At 38.3% G+C, this 14378-nt stretch overlaps 1 protein-coding gene across 3 annotated transcripts in view; it reads right to left on the reverse strand.

Moving 5' to 3' along the window:
- The window catches only part of SYNE1 (spectrin repeat containing nuclear envelope protein 1), a 444246-nt gene that overhangs the window by 216177 nt on the left and 213691 nt on the right, over positions 1-14378 (reverse strand). For all 3 annotated transcript variants that reach the window (XM_045865766.2, XM_064598231.1, XM_064598230.1), the window contains 5 exons: positions 11956-12247; positions 10678-10850; positions 8104-8413; positions 6356-6520; positions 2532-2888 (listed from right to left, as the gene is read on the reverse strand). In XM_045865766.2, coding sequence (XP_045721722.2) covers positions 2532-2888; positions 6356-6520; positions 8104-8413; positions 10678-10850; positions 11956-12247 — 1297 coding nt within the window. The remainder of the gene's footprint in view (positions 1-2531; positions 2889-6355; positions 6521-8103; positions 8414-10677; positions 10851-11955; positions 12248-14378) is intronic.

The raw sequence follows: 14378 nt of genomic DNA on the forward strand, positions 1-14378 counted from the left end.
AACTCCTCTAAGGACTCTGCCTTCCTTTGCACCTCTTGATGGGGGCCTCTCACTTGAGGACACCACCTCGTCAGTTCATCACAATCAATCATCCCTATTGGCTCTGAACTCACTGGCCTTTCCACCTAGGACTGGGATTCTGAGAGAGGTGTGGTGTTCTCTTGGTTTTAAAATTATTTATTTATCCTAGTATCTGGGCTAGAGGAGGCTAAGATATTTTTATTTATAAAATTCATAATAACTAGAAAGTTTCTCTCTGAAACTCCAAACGCTAAACTAGTAGCTACTATTTTATACTACATTGTATCTTTTATTTAAGCAAGAATTTAGAACTGTAGAAACTTAACCATATACCAAAAGTATAAAAGCAAACAAACAAAAAACAAAACAAAACAAAACACCTGAGATTCAGAGTAGTCACTTATAAAATAGATGATATCAAAAGAAAAAAGCTTCGGACCAAAATTTTACGCTAAACAAATTTCCATAACTTCATCACAAATTAAAGCATTTTAGTAGAGTCTTTCATTATATAAACATCAGGTTAAATATTTCTGTTTCAGTTAAGTACTAGAATGCATTTTTTCCCTTAGAGGTTATAAAGGTTAAGAAATTGGCTAAATTTCAAACACTAATAACCCAATAGGTATTAAGAGATGAATTTTGTAAACACAGCAAACACAATTTTTTGCAACATGACTTTATATATAGATGATGATCCATTTTTATATTTTGAAATATTTCTTGGTTATCATCACTTAATTGCAAAAGAGGAAGTAAACACTTGTGAAGGTTTGTGACTATTATGATTGTCAACAATGAGAAGCCCTCCCCAACAGCAAAACAATGCTGTAAGAATCCTAACAAATTCATTATTTTGTAAACCTTTTCTTATGTATTCATTGTAATGGAAGTATTATCTCCACTTAAACATTTTTAAAATTTTTTTACCAACTTTGATTGAGATATAATTGACATATGACATTGTAACAAGTTTTAAGTATACTAAGGTGTGCTAATTTGATACATTTATATATTGCAAGATGATTACCTCCCCCCCGGCATTAGTTAACACCTCTATCCCATCCATAATTACCATTTCTTTCTTATACCAATAGTAAAAATAAGAGGAACGCTGAGCATTGAGAGGTAATGTACTATTGTCATCAAAAGCATGAGATCTGGAGCCAAACCTGGAAGTAGATCTAAGCAGAGGATTGTCATCTTTGAATTGTCAGTAAAACTGAAAACCAATATTTACTTTTTCATTATCACATGAATGTTTTATAGGTCTCACGTACAATTTTGACTAATAGTATCTATGCAAAGAATAATGATAGATCAGAATAGTAATATAATTTAAATACCACCAAATCTTTCTTTTTAAAACTGTCACTCATATTAATGGTAGGGAAAGGAAAATAGATATTTAAAAATTATAACTGATTTTTTTTCTATCAGAGTGACTAATTCTGACCACATGGAACAATTACCAACTTCCTTGTCTCCCTTTTACTGAATTGCTTTCTACACTTTATTCTGGTGCTTAAATCTAAAAGATGAGACAGGCATCAGGAAAAAAAATAATGAGTTAGAAACATTATAAATAAAATAGCCTAAAGAGATAATAATAAAGTTTTATTTCATGGTGTGCTATATTTGTTTGAAATACTTGATTTAAAACAAGACAATGCTGGGAATACTACATGACTTTCTTACTGGCTGAAGCTATTTTGAAATGATTATAACATAAATAGAAACAGAGAAGTTTACTTCACTGAAACTTCCTTTTAAGGACATCCATGGTTCCGAGTGTTATAAAACTGCAAATAACAACAGTGTTTTGAAGATACCATTTAACAGTAAAAGGAAGGATTTCAAGCTTCTGTTCTTTCTTCACGATCCTTTCTATGCTTTGTTACATTCATGTTCTGAGAGAGATGCCATTAGTTAAAAAAAAAAAAAAAAGAGGTCGGAAGACAACCCGTGAGCATGACACAGGAGTTATGTTGACGGGTTAATTCAAGCACAGCTGTTAAAACCACCCCTAGGAGAGCTAATCAGGGTGAAAACTAATAGTTGTGCTTTAGGAGATTACCAAATGCTTCTTTTAAGATATAACTTCAGTCATTTAATTGTTGGAAATAGTTCACTGGCAGAAACCCAGCTATGACTCTCCGTCTATTTATGCCTCTACCCACAGGCTAGTTTTCAGGCTGAATGGCTGAATAGAATATTACAGACTCTTACACCATAAGAATGAAAGTAAAATGTCTGCACGAATAATCCGTGTTTCCTCCAGTAAATCATAACTCCTTCTCCCCACATCTTTAGTTTTACAGTAGTTTGACTTAGGAGAAAAGGAAACAAATCAAATTTGAAAATTTAGTTAGGTAAATACTTATTTCTTTTTAAGTCTGAATGGTGCATGTTTTAAGTTAGCAAGGATTTTTTTTTTTTTTTTCAGCAACAGTGAGAACCAAACAAAATTGTTAGCATAACCACCAACAGAAAACAGGGAGCCAACTTACTTGTCCTTTCTGCCAACATTCCACCATCTCCTTATCGGTGTTCTTGCCTTCCAGGAGGGCTAACTGCTGGGCCCAAGTTGTCAGAAGGGCACTGAACTGATCCAGCGCCTGCTCCAGATGAGCCACCTGGCCCGAGAACTCCTGCTCCGAAAGGGCCATTTGGCTAACCAGGTTCTCCAAGCTGGTCTGCGTTTGGAGGACACCGTCTTCCCACTGCTTCCAGGCAGCTCGCAGGGCCTGCATCTCCGTGTCCATGAGCTCACACCCACTGGCACTTGTGTTCTGTTTCACTGCTGGAGCCAGCGACTCCACTCTGCCTCGGCGGCTTGCCCCGATCTCTCTGGAATCCATCAGCTCCTGTAATGGAATATCGTCATGGCAACCAAGGAGGCTGTGAGTCACTTGGGCTGCAAGTTTACCAATGTGTGCAGAGGGGGACCCTGTCCTGCGAGGAAGTTTTGGCAAGTGTACCACAAGGACCGGAATCAACTCATCCACCCACCCCTGAGTCGGAAGAGCAGAGGGTTATCACCGCGAGCGCTGAGGTTTGCGGCAAAATGAGCTGCGGAATCCTGCAACCTCCTGGAACAGACTAGACGGGGACCCTGAAATCAGGCATTGTTTGAATATGTGAAATTGTTTTGATAGTGATATAAACATTCGCCTGTGGTGTGTTTCTCCTATAATTATGCAAATCTATGTTTCTCCCTAAGTTGATAGACGAGTGACCAAGGACTGCGGCACAACTGTGCTCTGCTCAGCGTCTGTGCTCCATTTCATTTTCTTCCAGAAGATGGTGGCTTAAGACGGTTTCAGGCTATGAGGAATCAGGCCGAGCCATCACAACCAAAGAATGAGCCCTACTCAATTTCAAACACTTCAGTACCTTAAATAAACATTTTTATAGTAATTAAAACAAATAAACCACAGACCTACTTAGTCAAAAGTTCAAAGTAACTTTTAGACTGGGTTTATTTATTGCTATTATTTTTACTTTTAAGAAACTCACCAGAAATTTAATAATTTAGGTATAACTTTTGGGCTCAAAGCACACAAATACCCTGAAGGATAAGATAAAATTCAAATATGCATTACAAATTAGGTAAAATAGTGGCATCTCTTTCTGAGAACAGATTCTTCTGCTGAAGTTTCTCTCACTGAATTCATCTGGTGTTTATATATTTACATATCTATTGCTCAAGTTAGGATTTTGTTAGTATTAATAAAAATTATGACTTCTGTCCTGGATTAAATAGAAGGAAAAGATGATTATTAGGGAAAAACTTCCAAGATGAAAATCAGTTACAGATTAATGAGTTACAAAAAATAGGAATGTTAAGTATGAAGCATATTGTGTTAAACATAATCTGTCTTAACTAACCTACAAATATAGTTCATATTTCACTAGATTCGCTTGAAATAAATATAGCTTCTCATAATTATATATAAGAGCCACATTTTAGTATAGATCATTTAAAAGTATTTAGTTATATTGTAGTCCAAGGGGCAATCACATGAATCTTACACACAGTTAGCATTTAATATACACACACATCCTTTCCTCAGCAGCAGGATTCTAAAAACCTGCCTTGTTTATCAGTGTATATAGTAAGTAGTTATTTGGTGAAAAAATATATATATAGCATTTTAAAAAGAGCTATGTCTAATCATTGGATTTAAATGCTTATAATTTGCCTTTATGACTAATTTCAAATTTGGAGTTAAGAGGGTATCAATAGTCAAAACACAGTTTCCCAAAATACTCTCTAAAGCATTATCTCAGTTTTCTTTGGCATGAAAATGGGACATTTCAATATTTGCAAGCACTAATTCCACTCACTCATCCAGATTTTGAATAAGAATGTCATCATTTTTAAAAAAGATTTTATTTATTTGAGAGAGAGAGAGAGAAAGAGTGTGTATGTGCACACGGGGTGAGGACTGGAGGGGCACAGGGAGAAGGAGAGAGAATCTCCAGCAGAGCCCACACTGAGCACAGAGCCCGATGTGAAGCTCAATCCCAGGACCAATGAGACCATGACCTGAGCCGAAACCAAGCGTCGGATGCTTAACCGACTGAGTCATCAAGGCACCCCAAGAATGTCATCATTTTAAAGTTTTTTTGAAACGACTTGAATACATATTTCCTTGTTTTGGATTTAACTATTTAAAAATATCATATGCACACACACACTCTTATGCACACACATATTTGGCTTTGAAGTTGCCTATTCTTGGTGGTTACTCTTGGGAGTGGTGAGGGATGAACTGAAAGACAGAGGAGGTACTTATTTACTTCCTCCAAGATTCCTCCTCACCCACGCACCAGCCTCCAGTAAAGCCTGACATGGACTTCACTTTCTCCTTCCCAAATTCCAATTTCTTCCTGCAACCTCCTTCTCCTACATTTCCCATATTTTTGGAAGTATTTTATAAAGTGTTTTAAAAAAAAGAGCATAAAATCTAGACCATCACTCTTGACTTTTCCCACACTGTCATTCCACAGCCAATTAAATCGCTCATTTTCCAAATCTATTGAATTTTCTTATTGAGTGGCCTCCGTGTGTCAAGCATAATGCTAAATGTTTTATGTTCATGACCTAATTTAGTCCTCAAAACCACTTGGTGAAGCAGGTACTATTGTTATTAATTTACCAATTAAGAGGTTGAAGCTTGAGGACATCAACTGACTTGCCCAACACAGCTAGAAAAGCAGTAGAGGGACAATACAGCATCAGGATCTGATTCTAGAGCCTAAGCTCTAAAAGTATTGTGAGCTGTCATTACATTTAATGTATTATTTTATAAACATCAGTTTGTGCATCATTGTTCCCAACTTTACTGCAAGTTCCTTGAAGGAATGCACAACCCTGGCTGAATAAATGGATAAATGGATAGATGAATAAAATATTAGTGAGAAATGTATCAAAGAAGTATTTTAAAGAATCACACAGATAATAAGAACTTCAAAAGGTGCTTTATCTCTTTTAAAACCTACATGGTCATTATAAGATTTAAATAATACTTTCTAAGCATGTAAAAATAAATGTAGTTATTACTGGTATCATCAACTAGTATTTTTAGGACTTTTATATTCTGATGTCCAGGGATCAGAACACGGTATGAATCTTAAAGTCCTGACCACAGTTACGCTATTTATTCCCAACATTTCCTCATCTACTACTAAATCACTTAGGATTTCATTATTGCTTAATTTTTAGATTAAAATCCTTTATTTTCATGGGGGAAATTATTGTAATTTAATATTCAAATAACTAGAAATATACTTGTTCTAGCTCTCTCAGATATGTGAATTTCTATTTTTTAAGTTGCCCTTGTGAGGAGTAAACTAGGTGATAATTTTAATGTCTTTTAAAGCACTGCTTTCCATTACGTTCTTGTACCGTTGGCTATTAAAGCAGAATAAAACATCTACCATGACATTTCCAAGTTATTGCTCAAATACATTTAACTAAGTTATGTTATAAATTTCCTATCACTGCGCTGGAAAATAGTGTCTGGTTCCATCAGCCCATCAAGCTAGCATATATTTTGTAGTCTCCCTGACTATGGCCATAAGCACATTTGCATGTGGAAGTATACACAGACGATGTCCCATTTTGCTCACAAATGTCAAGTGTTTGAATTCCTTTTTTCCCCTTGCTTATGTTTATAATTTGTGAGGTGCAAGGTAATAAACATCAACAAATAGAAAATAGGGAACATTTTAAGTAACAACCTTATCCACGGAATCTTCATCACAGGTATGTCATACTTAAGAACCAATGAAACAGTGAAGTTATAATATCTGTGTACTTTCTGACCTTGATTTTAGACAATTTCTTCTGGGTGGCTGATGAGTCTCCAGACACATCTGACCACCGGTGGAGTTCTTCCTTCGCTGAGTGGAGCCAATCCGTGAATTCCTGGACTGCATCTAAATACATGAGGTGATCTTTCACAATCTCTTCCACTTTCCTCATCTTTTCCTGGTAGACAAAGAAAAGGTTACTTTAACACGCATTACTGAGAATATGAAATCAGATAAAACAGCAGGTTTCTTAATGATTTCAGAAGACTTCATTCCTATTATTGAACTTTCTGTTTAAATCTTAACATGAAAACATCAAATCTTAATTAGACTGCACATAAGGAAGCAATGATTCTCCTTTAAATTTACTTTAGTGTAGGTTAGAACAAAAATCTATGCTGAATGAATGTTTACTAACATCCCTCACTAATAATCCACTTAATAATAATTACTATAATAACTATTCTTATTATTCAGGCAACAATACAGTGTATTACTGTATTATTACAGTGTAATTACTATGTACAGTATTCTGCTCAGCACTTTAAGTGCATTTTCTCATTTACTCCTCGCAACATCCCTGTGATGTAGATACTATTATTATCACTATATTGTAGGAAAGGGCATTTACAGAAGTTACAGAGGTTAAGTAACATGCCCAAAGCCAGACATACAAAAGAGGGACAAAGCCAGAATTCAAATTTAGGTCTTTTTGACTCTAGAGTCATAGAGCTTAACAATTATCAAAATACAAATTAAGATAAACTAATACATAAGTTTAAAATTATGGTATTAATAACACAAAAGGGCGCCTGGGTGGCTCAGTTGGTTAAGCGACTGCCTTCGGCTCAGGCCATGATCCTGGAGTCCCAGGATCGAGTCCCGCATCGGGCTCCCTGCTCGGCGGGGAGTCTGCTTCTCCCTCTGACCCTCCTCCCTCTCATGCTCTCTGTCTCTCATTCTCTCTGTCTCAAGTGAATAGATAAAATCTTAAAAAAAAAAAAAAAATAACACAAAGAGAGTTCCTAAAAGGAAAACAAAGAAAAAGACATTGTCACAAATACACAAAAGAAAAATCATGGGGGAAAGTAAAGATTCAGAGAGGGAACTAAAAACAATTTTGATATTATATAAAGGAGCCTATATCTGGAGAATAAGAATAGGAAAAGGCAGTTTATACTGTGGTGAGAAATGCATGAAATACATTGTACATGATTGAAATCTGGAAGTAAATAGACTTGTATTTAATACAACAAATACAAATAGCAACAAAAGAAAAAGAAGTACAAATACTGACATTTGAGGCTCAATCTTACAAAGAAAAGAAGTGGACTGACCAACATCCTAGATGGAGAAAGATAAAAAACAAAGAATAAAAAATAATTCCAAGACTGCAGAAAGAGAAGGATTCATGGGCATCCATAGGCAAGTATGGTCTTGTAATAACTATTCACTAAACGTACAAATACTTTAAGAGCAGCCAGGTCCCCTATAATATAACCCACAGTATATATATTTTTTATTTATTAGAGAGCCAGAGAGAGGGAGTGGTGGACAGAGAGGGAGAGAGAAAATCTTAAGTAGGCTCCACACCCAGTGCGGAGCCCAACGTGGGGCTCCATCTCACAACGCTGAGATCATGACCTGAGCCAAATATCAAGAGTCAGATGCTTAACCGACTGAGACACCCAGGCGCTCTGAGCCTGTAGTATATTCTTTACCTGAACCTTGAAGTTTTTTTCTTCAATATAAAACACTAACCTTGGAAACGGTGATTATATCATTAAACTGTGTTTTCAGTTCCTCTTGAGCTGTTTCCTTGAAAGATTCATCCTCTGTCTTCTGGTAGAGCTCCCTGGATTTTGAGGTGAGACTCTGCAGGGCTCTGGCATGATCTTCTGCCTCAGATAAGATGGACTGGAAGTGGTCCAGAAGGGAAAACTTCTCCTTCAGACCCGGCTGCAGTTGCAAGGGATGCTCTACTTTTTGATCCGCTGATTCCATCCACTGCTCCAACTGGTTTTTCCACTCTAGATAGTCATTCCATTTGCTAATCACAGACTCCAAAGTGCTAGAATTAATGTGACATATTACAAAAATAAGTTATCTTGACATCTCAACTGAAACCAAGTATGAGGGCACTGCATCCATGTAAGCTGTTTGATTGAATGCTATCCTGTGATGAAAACATTGCTTTTAAGTGCAGGGAGAAACACTACCTCTCTGACCCACAACAGTTTCTTCAAATGAAAATAAATCTATGTTGAATTTGAAGTAAGATGTTATAGTCATAGAGGCATCTAGAGGTTTGTCTTCCAAATGCCAATTGATCTAAATAAACAGAAACAGTTATGAGTTTTGTTGTTAAAACATCAGCACTGGGGCACTAATTAAATTTTATTTAATATATATCATTCTTATTTTTCTTGGACACCGTTTACCTTATTCAAATTAGCTGATAACTATTTATTAACTAGCATTCAAAATTTAAGGTATTCTTTCTAAGTAAATAATACCATTAGATTGATTTTCACTTTAAGGATATATATGCACAGTGTTTAGTGCTTCTGAGTTGAACGTGTGAAGGAACAAAGGCTTAATGTATTTATAATATAAGAAACATAGTCACATTAAGTCATATAAGTAATAGTCAAGTAAACAGCTCTCTAGATTGTCAAATAAAAGGCTCTCCAGGCTAGCATCTTCAAAAACTATTCTAAACTCACCCTCAGTGACCATTCCGAGCGTCCCGTGCATATGATCCTATGGTCCTGGAGTTAAAGTACTTACAGCATCTCCTCAAATTGTTCCTTTTGCATCAATAGAAACCTCAACATAAGTGCTTTAAAGTGCAAGAATTTTACAGAAAGTACAAATCAATCTCGCCTCTCCAGAAGCAACTCCAGGCCCTGCATCATCCTACAGTCCCACAGTATCTTAGTAGCACAATCTGAGTCAGTGTTTTAGAATGCACACTACCCTAGCCTCTGAGCACTTAGAGAGGAAAAACTGTTTTGATTCGTTATTTTCGCTCAATAATTGGAGCACTGCTACTGCCCAGCACGTGGTTGTCAAATTTAATTTCTTGCTGAAAAGGAAGAATCAAGGATTTGAGTCTGCTTCTTGTATTTAACGTTTTATTCCGACATCCGAAAACTATTCACCCACATTGTTATTCACTTTTCGGGAGCTGGCCCGTTGCCAAGCATTGGGAGGCTTAGTTCATGCTCCAGCAGTCCACTCTATCAGAACCATGGGATCTGATTTTTTTTTTTCTTTGCTGGCCATTATGAGTTATTACTGAGATTTAAAGTCCTGCTGACTTTGGGAGTCACCACTTATGTTCCATATTCAAAGGAAACAAAACAAAACAAAGCTTCCAAAATTTTAGTCATAACCATGCTTCACTGTTTACATTGGAGTGGGTAATTGCAGTGTTGCTTTGTTTAGTTTTGTGATGAACTTTAATCTTTTCTTTATCTATTTATTATGCTATTCATTTATTTATTATTAAGCACACACTTCTTCAGTGACCTAACACTCTATATTGCTTTCAGAATATGGCTTCTGGAAGGTAATTTAGTATAATTCTGACTGCAGGTCATTTGTCCAACCAGCTGGCCAGATTATTTGTGGATACTTGGAAAAGAGAGGAAGGTGGAAATCTCCCACTCATAAATGTCACAGCAACACCACCACCTGGTGTAACACTCAGTATCTTCCCTAATTACTCATCAGCGGCTGGTACAGGGCTTCTCAACAGGGGCACTAGGAAATCCTGGGCGGGCTAACTGTTGGCTGTGTGAGAATGTCTCCACGCACTGCAGGATGTAAGCTCTCCTGGCCATGTCACTAAATGCCAGGCATGCACCCATCACTATGACAATCAAAAACCCTACACACATTTCCACAGCCCCATTGTGGGTGACATGACTTCTGGTTGAGAAAAAGATTCATACTTAAGCTCAATAGTTGCTAATAAATTAATTTCCTGATGTTCCTCTAAAAAGGGAAAAGTTATTAAAGACTTGCTTTGATGAATTGAAAGGAGGTATCTGACTGTGCCCATGCTGTGTATAAGATGCCATGAGAAATATTATGGGAGATGAAAATATTACACACACCCACACACACACATACACAAAACAAGCAAACAAACAAAACTATCTTTGCCATTACAGAAAATACAATCTAGGCAAAGACAAGCAAGCATACAACTAGCTAAAATAATATGCTTGGTAACTCTACTGCAGGATACTTTCAGCACTATTTCATCATTTTACTAAGCCACTGGGTTTTACTTAGGCAAATAAACACTGAAAATAGGCTCCGTACCTCTGAGCACGGACAGAGGAGCTCATGATGTCAGCCCACACGTCTTTAAGGGTCTGTAGCTGAGTCTGAATCACCTTCTGACCTTGTTTGTTGCTACTTCTCAAGGCCTGTTCCCCTTTGCCAATGGCCATATTCAACTTAACTTCTCCTTCACCTTTCATCAGGAGAATATCCTATGAAGGAACAGTGAATACAGGTCAGTAGGAATATCAGAACCTTCTCATATTTTCAGGAACTGTTATGTTTCCCATGAGAATCAGGTAGGGAATACCTTACTCACTTTATTCTTATTTATTTTTTTAAAGATTTTATTTATTTATTTGAGAGAGAGCAAGCGAGCAAGCATGAGTGGAGGGGGAGGGGCAGAGGGAGAGAGAGAAGCAGACTCCCTGCTGAGCAGGGAGTCCAACGTGGGGCTTGATCCCGGGACTCTGCTCCCAGAACCCTGAGATCATGACCTGAGCCGAAGGCAGACGCTTTAACCAATTGAGCCACCCAGGCACTCCTGCCTTACTCACTTTAAAATGAAAACACAACAACAACAACAATAAAATGAAAACACAATAACAAACCTGTTGCACCCTCTTGCAATATGATACTTTATTAACTCCAATTTAAATTCTTGGAAAACTCGGGGCCACTAACCTAGAAACTGTACATTTATTGAATGTTGGTTTCAAAGTAAAAATAAATTATTTTGAAAATGAAGGCACACTTGTCAAAAACCTACCAGTCTCCTACCATCACTGCATGGCTAATTTCTATCTTCCCAGGTCCCCTTCACTGACTGCAGTCTGGGCTGGTGGCCTCCCTGTGTTTGCAGGACACCCTTGTTTGCTTCAATCATGACCCCTGACTACATGGGGTACTGCAAGTTACAATTTACAGGTTAGTCTCTCCCGCTGGACTGTAAACACCTAGGAAGCCAGCACTAATTTTCATCTCTGTTTTCCTAACAACTTGCATAGTGCTTGGAGTAGAGTAAATATTCCACAACTTCTGCTGAATACTTACTAAGTGACATTAAAAATTATTTTAAAGCTATTGAGACAAAAATGTTTCTTTACAAAGGAGAAACATATCCCTTTTTGCCAACATCATCCTTTCCTCCAATCCCTTATCCTCCATATCCCTTCTGCCAACATCATCTTTTCTCCACTGGGCCCTCAGATCTTCATTTAGAGGCTCACAGAACAATTGGGACCCAACTCAAACATCTGTGAATCTAAGCAAACTGATCTTCACAAGTTGTCAGTGTCTGGCTGGTGCTTTGCCTACCTGTATTTGTAACAGCCGCTTTTCCAAGGCGTCTTTGCTTCCCACGGTGCTCTCTGCAGCGGTCAGTCTGTCTTGAATGCCTTTCACCCAGGACCACATGCTCTGCAGGGCTTCCTCCAAGGCCTCGTGCTCCTGCAGGGCCACCTGGCAGCTCCGCAGTCTCTCTTTGGTCATTCTGAGTAAGTTCTGGTAGTTCGTGAGGAGCTGGGAGCACAGGCGTCCTTCTTTCCCAGCACCGTGGCCTTCTTCACTGAGAAGCTGCCCTCTCTGGGAAAGCTTATCCAGAGATTCTCTAAAGAAAACAGAAAAAAAAAACCCCTGAATTCTGACTTTCTGGAGCGCAGCAGAGTGACGGGTGATAGTTGATCCTGGAGAAGTCGCCAGACAAGAGCTCAGAGCTGCGTGCCTTTGAAATGAAGATGCTGGGGACTTGCACAGGGCTGGCTCTGCATTCTCTACGACTTCTCTGGATGCAGTCCATATACATCAGGGAATTTCACTCCGTCTGTGCTGTGCCTAGATCCTGGCCCCTGTATTATGAGGAATTCACTTCAGAAAATGGCCCAGGACTGCTTCTCCAGCCTCATCTCTAACATCTCTGTTCCGACTAAATGCTCTAATCCTGAAATGTTCCCAAACCTTCTGCTTTTTGGTGTATACATGGGGATTCCTCCTTTGTGAAAACCCGTCGACTCTCCTCTGCTTTCTTCTAGTTGGCCCTTCAAAGCCCAGTGCAGGCATCACCTCCCTAGGCAGTATGGCACTGTCCCCGAGAGGGAGGAGAGTACAGGGCTCCTCCCCTGTGTGCCCTCTGCCCCTGTCTTCCTCTATCACCTCAAAGACCCTGTCTGTCTCAGTCCATAGGCTTTCACCTTCTAGAAGTCAGGGGCTTCTAGAATTCATCTCATATCCCAGGACCCAACACAAAAGATAAACTGCAAAACAAAACAAAACAAAACAAAAACCGTTTCTATCAAAAGGCCATTATGTGAGTGCTGATGGGTTTCTTTGTATCTTGGGTACTTGGCTCATCTCAGTTGGAGTTATGTTAATTAGGTGCAGGACAAGTGTAGTCATATGTGGTTGGGTTGGCTTCATCTTGTTTTACAGAGTTCTGAACTCTGATCAGCTTGTCTATCAGGAACTCCCCCAAGATACCAGAAGGGAGAGTGCAGATGTGTGAACATGAGCTCTTGTGAGTACTAGAAAAAGAATACAAACTTTATCTCCTACAAGGTCTGTGATGTTTTTTGGATCAGCTACCAAGGACACAGCATCCTGTGGCTCTCTAGGAGATGTATTATTTATATGATATTGCATCCACTCTAAATTACATTTCTTATAATCTGGTAAGGCAAGAAGTTGGCTTAAGCAACTATGTGAGTTAAATTCAGGACAATGTATATCACTTGTTACTACAAAAAGAATTGCTTAATGGGTGATAAAAGTTCAATAATTCTCAAATCTGGGGTACTTTAAAAAAGGGCATCCCCCTAAGATTTTGAGTACTTGAAATATTATGATGAAAGTCCAGAGTGCTAGGAGGATCAAGTGGCCAGCAAGTGACAAGTCAGGTGACTCAGCTGGAGAAGCTGGGTGAGCAGCAGAGTGCATTAAGATTGTCTGGGGAAGTAACCGATTACACAGAGCCTAGCAGCAAGCATACTTAAGGACTCTTAGCATCTGATCCTGGAATATCAGAGAGTTACAGCTCAAGAAGAATATATGAAGCCATTTTAGAAGTTTGGAATAAAGAGAGAAACAGGTCTGACCATGTTACATTGTATCTAGACCTGATTTAAAAAGCAAATAAAATGCAGTGTAATTTTCAAAAAGTTAAAATGATACTGTTATCCCATTAATTCAGCAAATATTTTCTTTTTCTGGCACTATATCAGACATTGTGACTATAACAATGATAAAGACCTAAAGATCCCTGGCCTTGAGAAACTCCCTGTCCAGGGTTGGCATGTATAGAGTCAACAAGAGTTTACCCCATGGGAAGAGCTCACAGAGACGGGACTGAAGCATTCCAGGGAATAATAGTCATCAAACTTGCACACCAATAAGAACTGTCATTATGGGTCATGTTTGTGTATTTGTTTACATGTTTGTTTTTTAAGGCAAGGAATACTAGGCATATTTGACCCAAAAGAAGACTCAGCAGAAACAAGGAATGAATATGATCAGAATTAGACTTGAATTGATCAGTGTTGCTGATTTGTCCGATCAAGCAGGCTAGGTGCTGGCTTCTGCTGCTTCACAGATGGGTGTATCTGCTCTTTAAGAGGATAGATCAGAAGTTTGGGTCAAGCTGTACCCTAAGTATCAACAAAGCGATTGATAATGCCAGTTGGATTATGAATTTAGGGAGCAAAGCCCTGAAGCTGGTGGAGTTAAAAGCACAGTCCAGAGAACTTTGC

Source organism: Mirounga angustirostris, unplaced genomic scaffold, assembly GCF_029215605.1.
Source record: "Mirounga angustirostris isolate CCGP_5_RB_7025 unplaced genomic scaffold, mMirAng1.0.hap1 SCAF_8, whole genome shotgun sequence".
Classification (NCBI taxonomy): Eukaryota; Metazoa; Chordata; class Mammalia; order Carnivora; family Phocidae; genus Mirounga; species Mirounga angustirostris.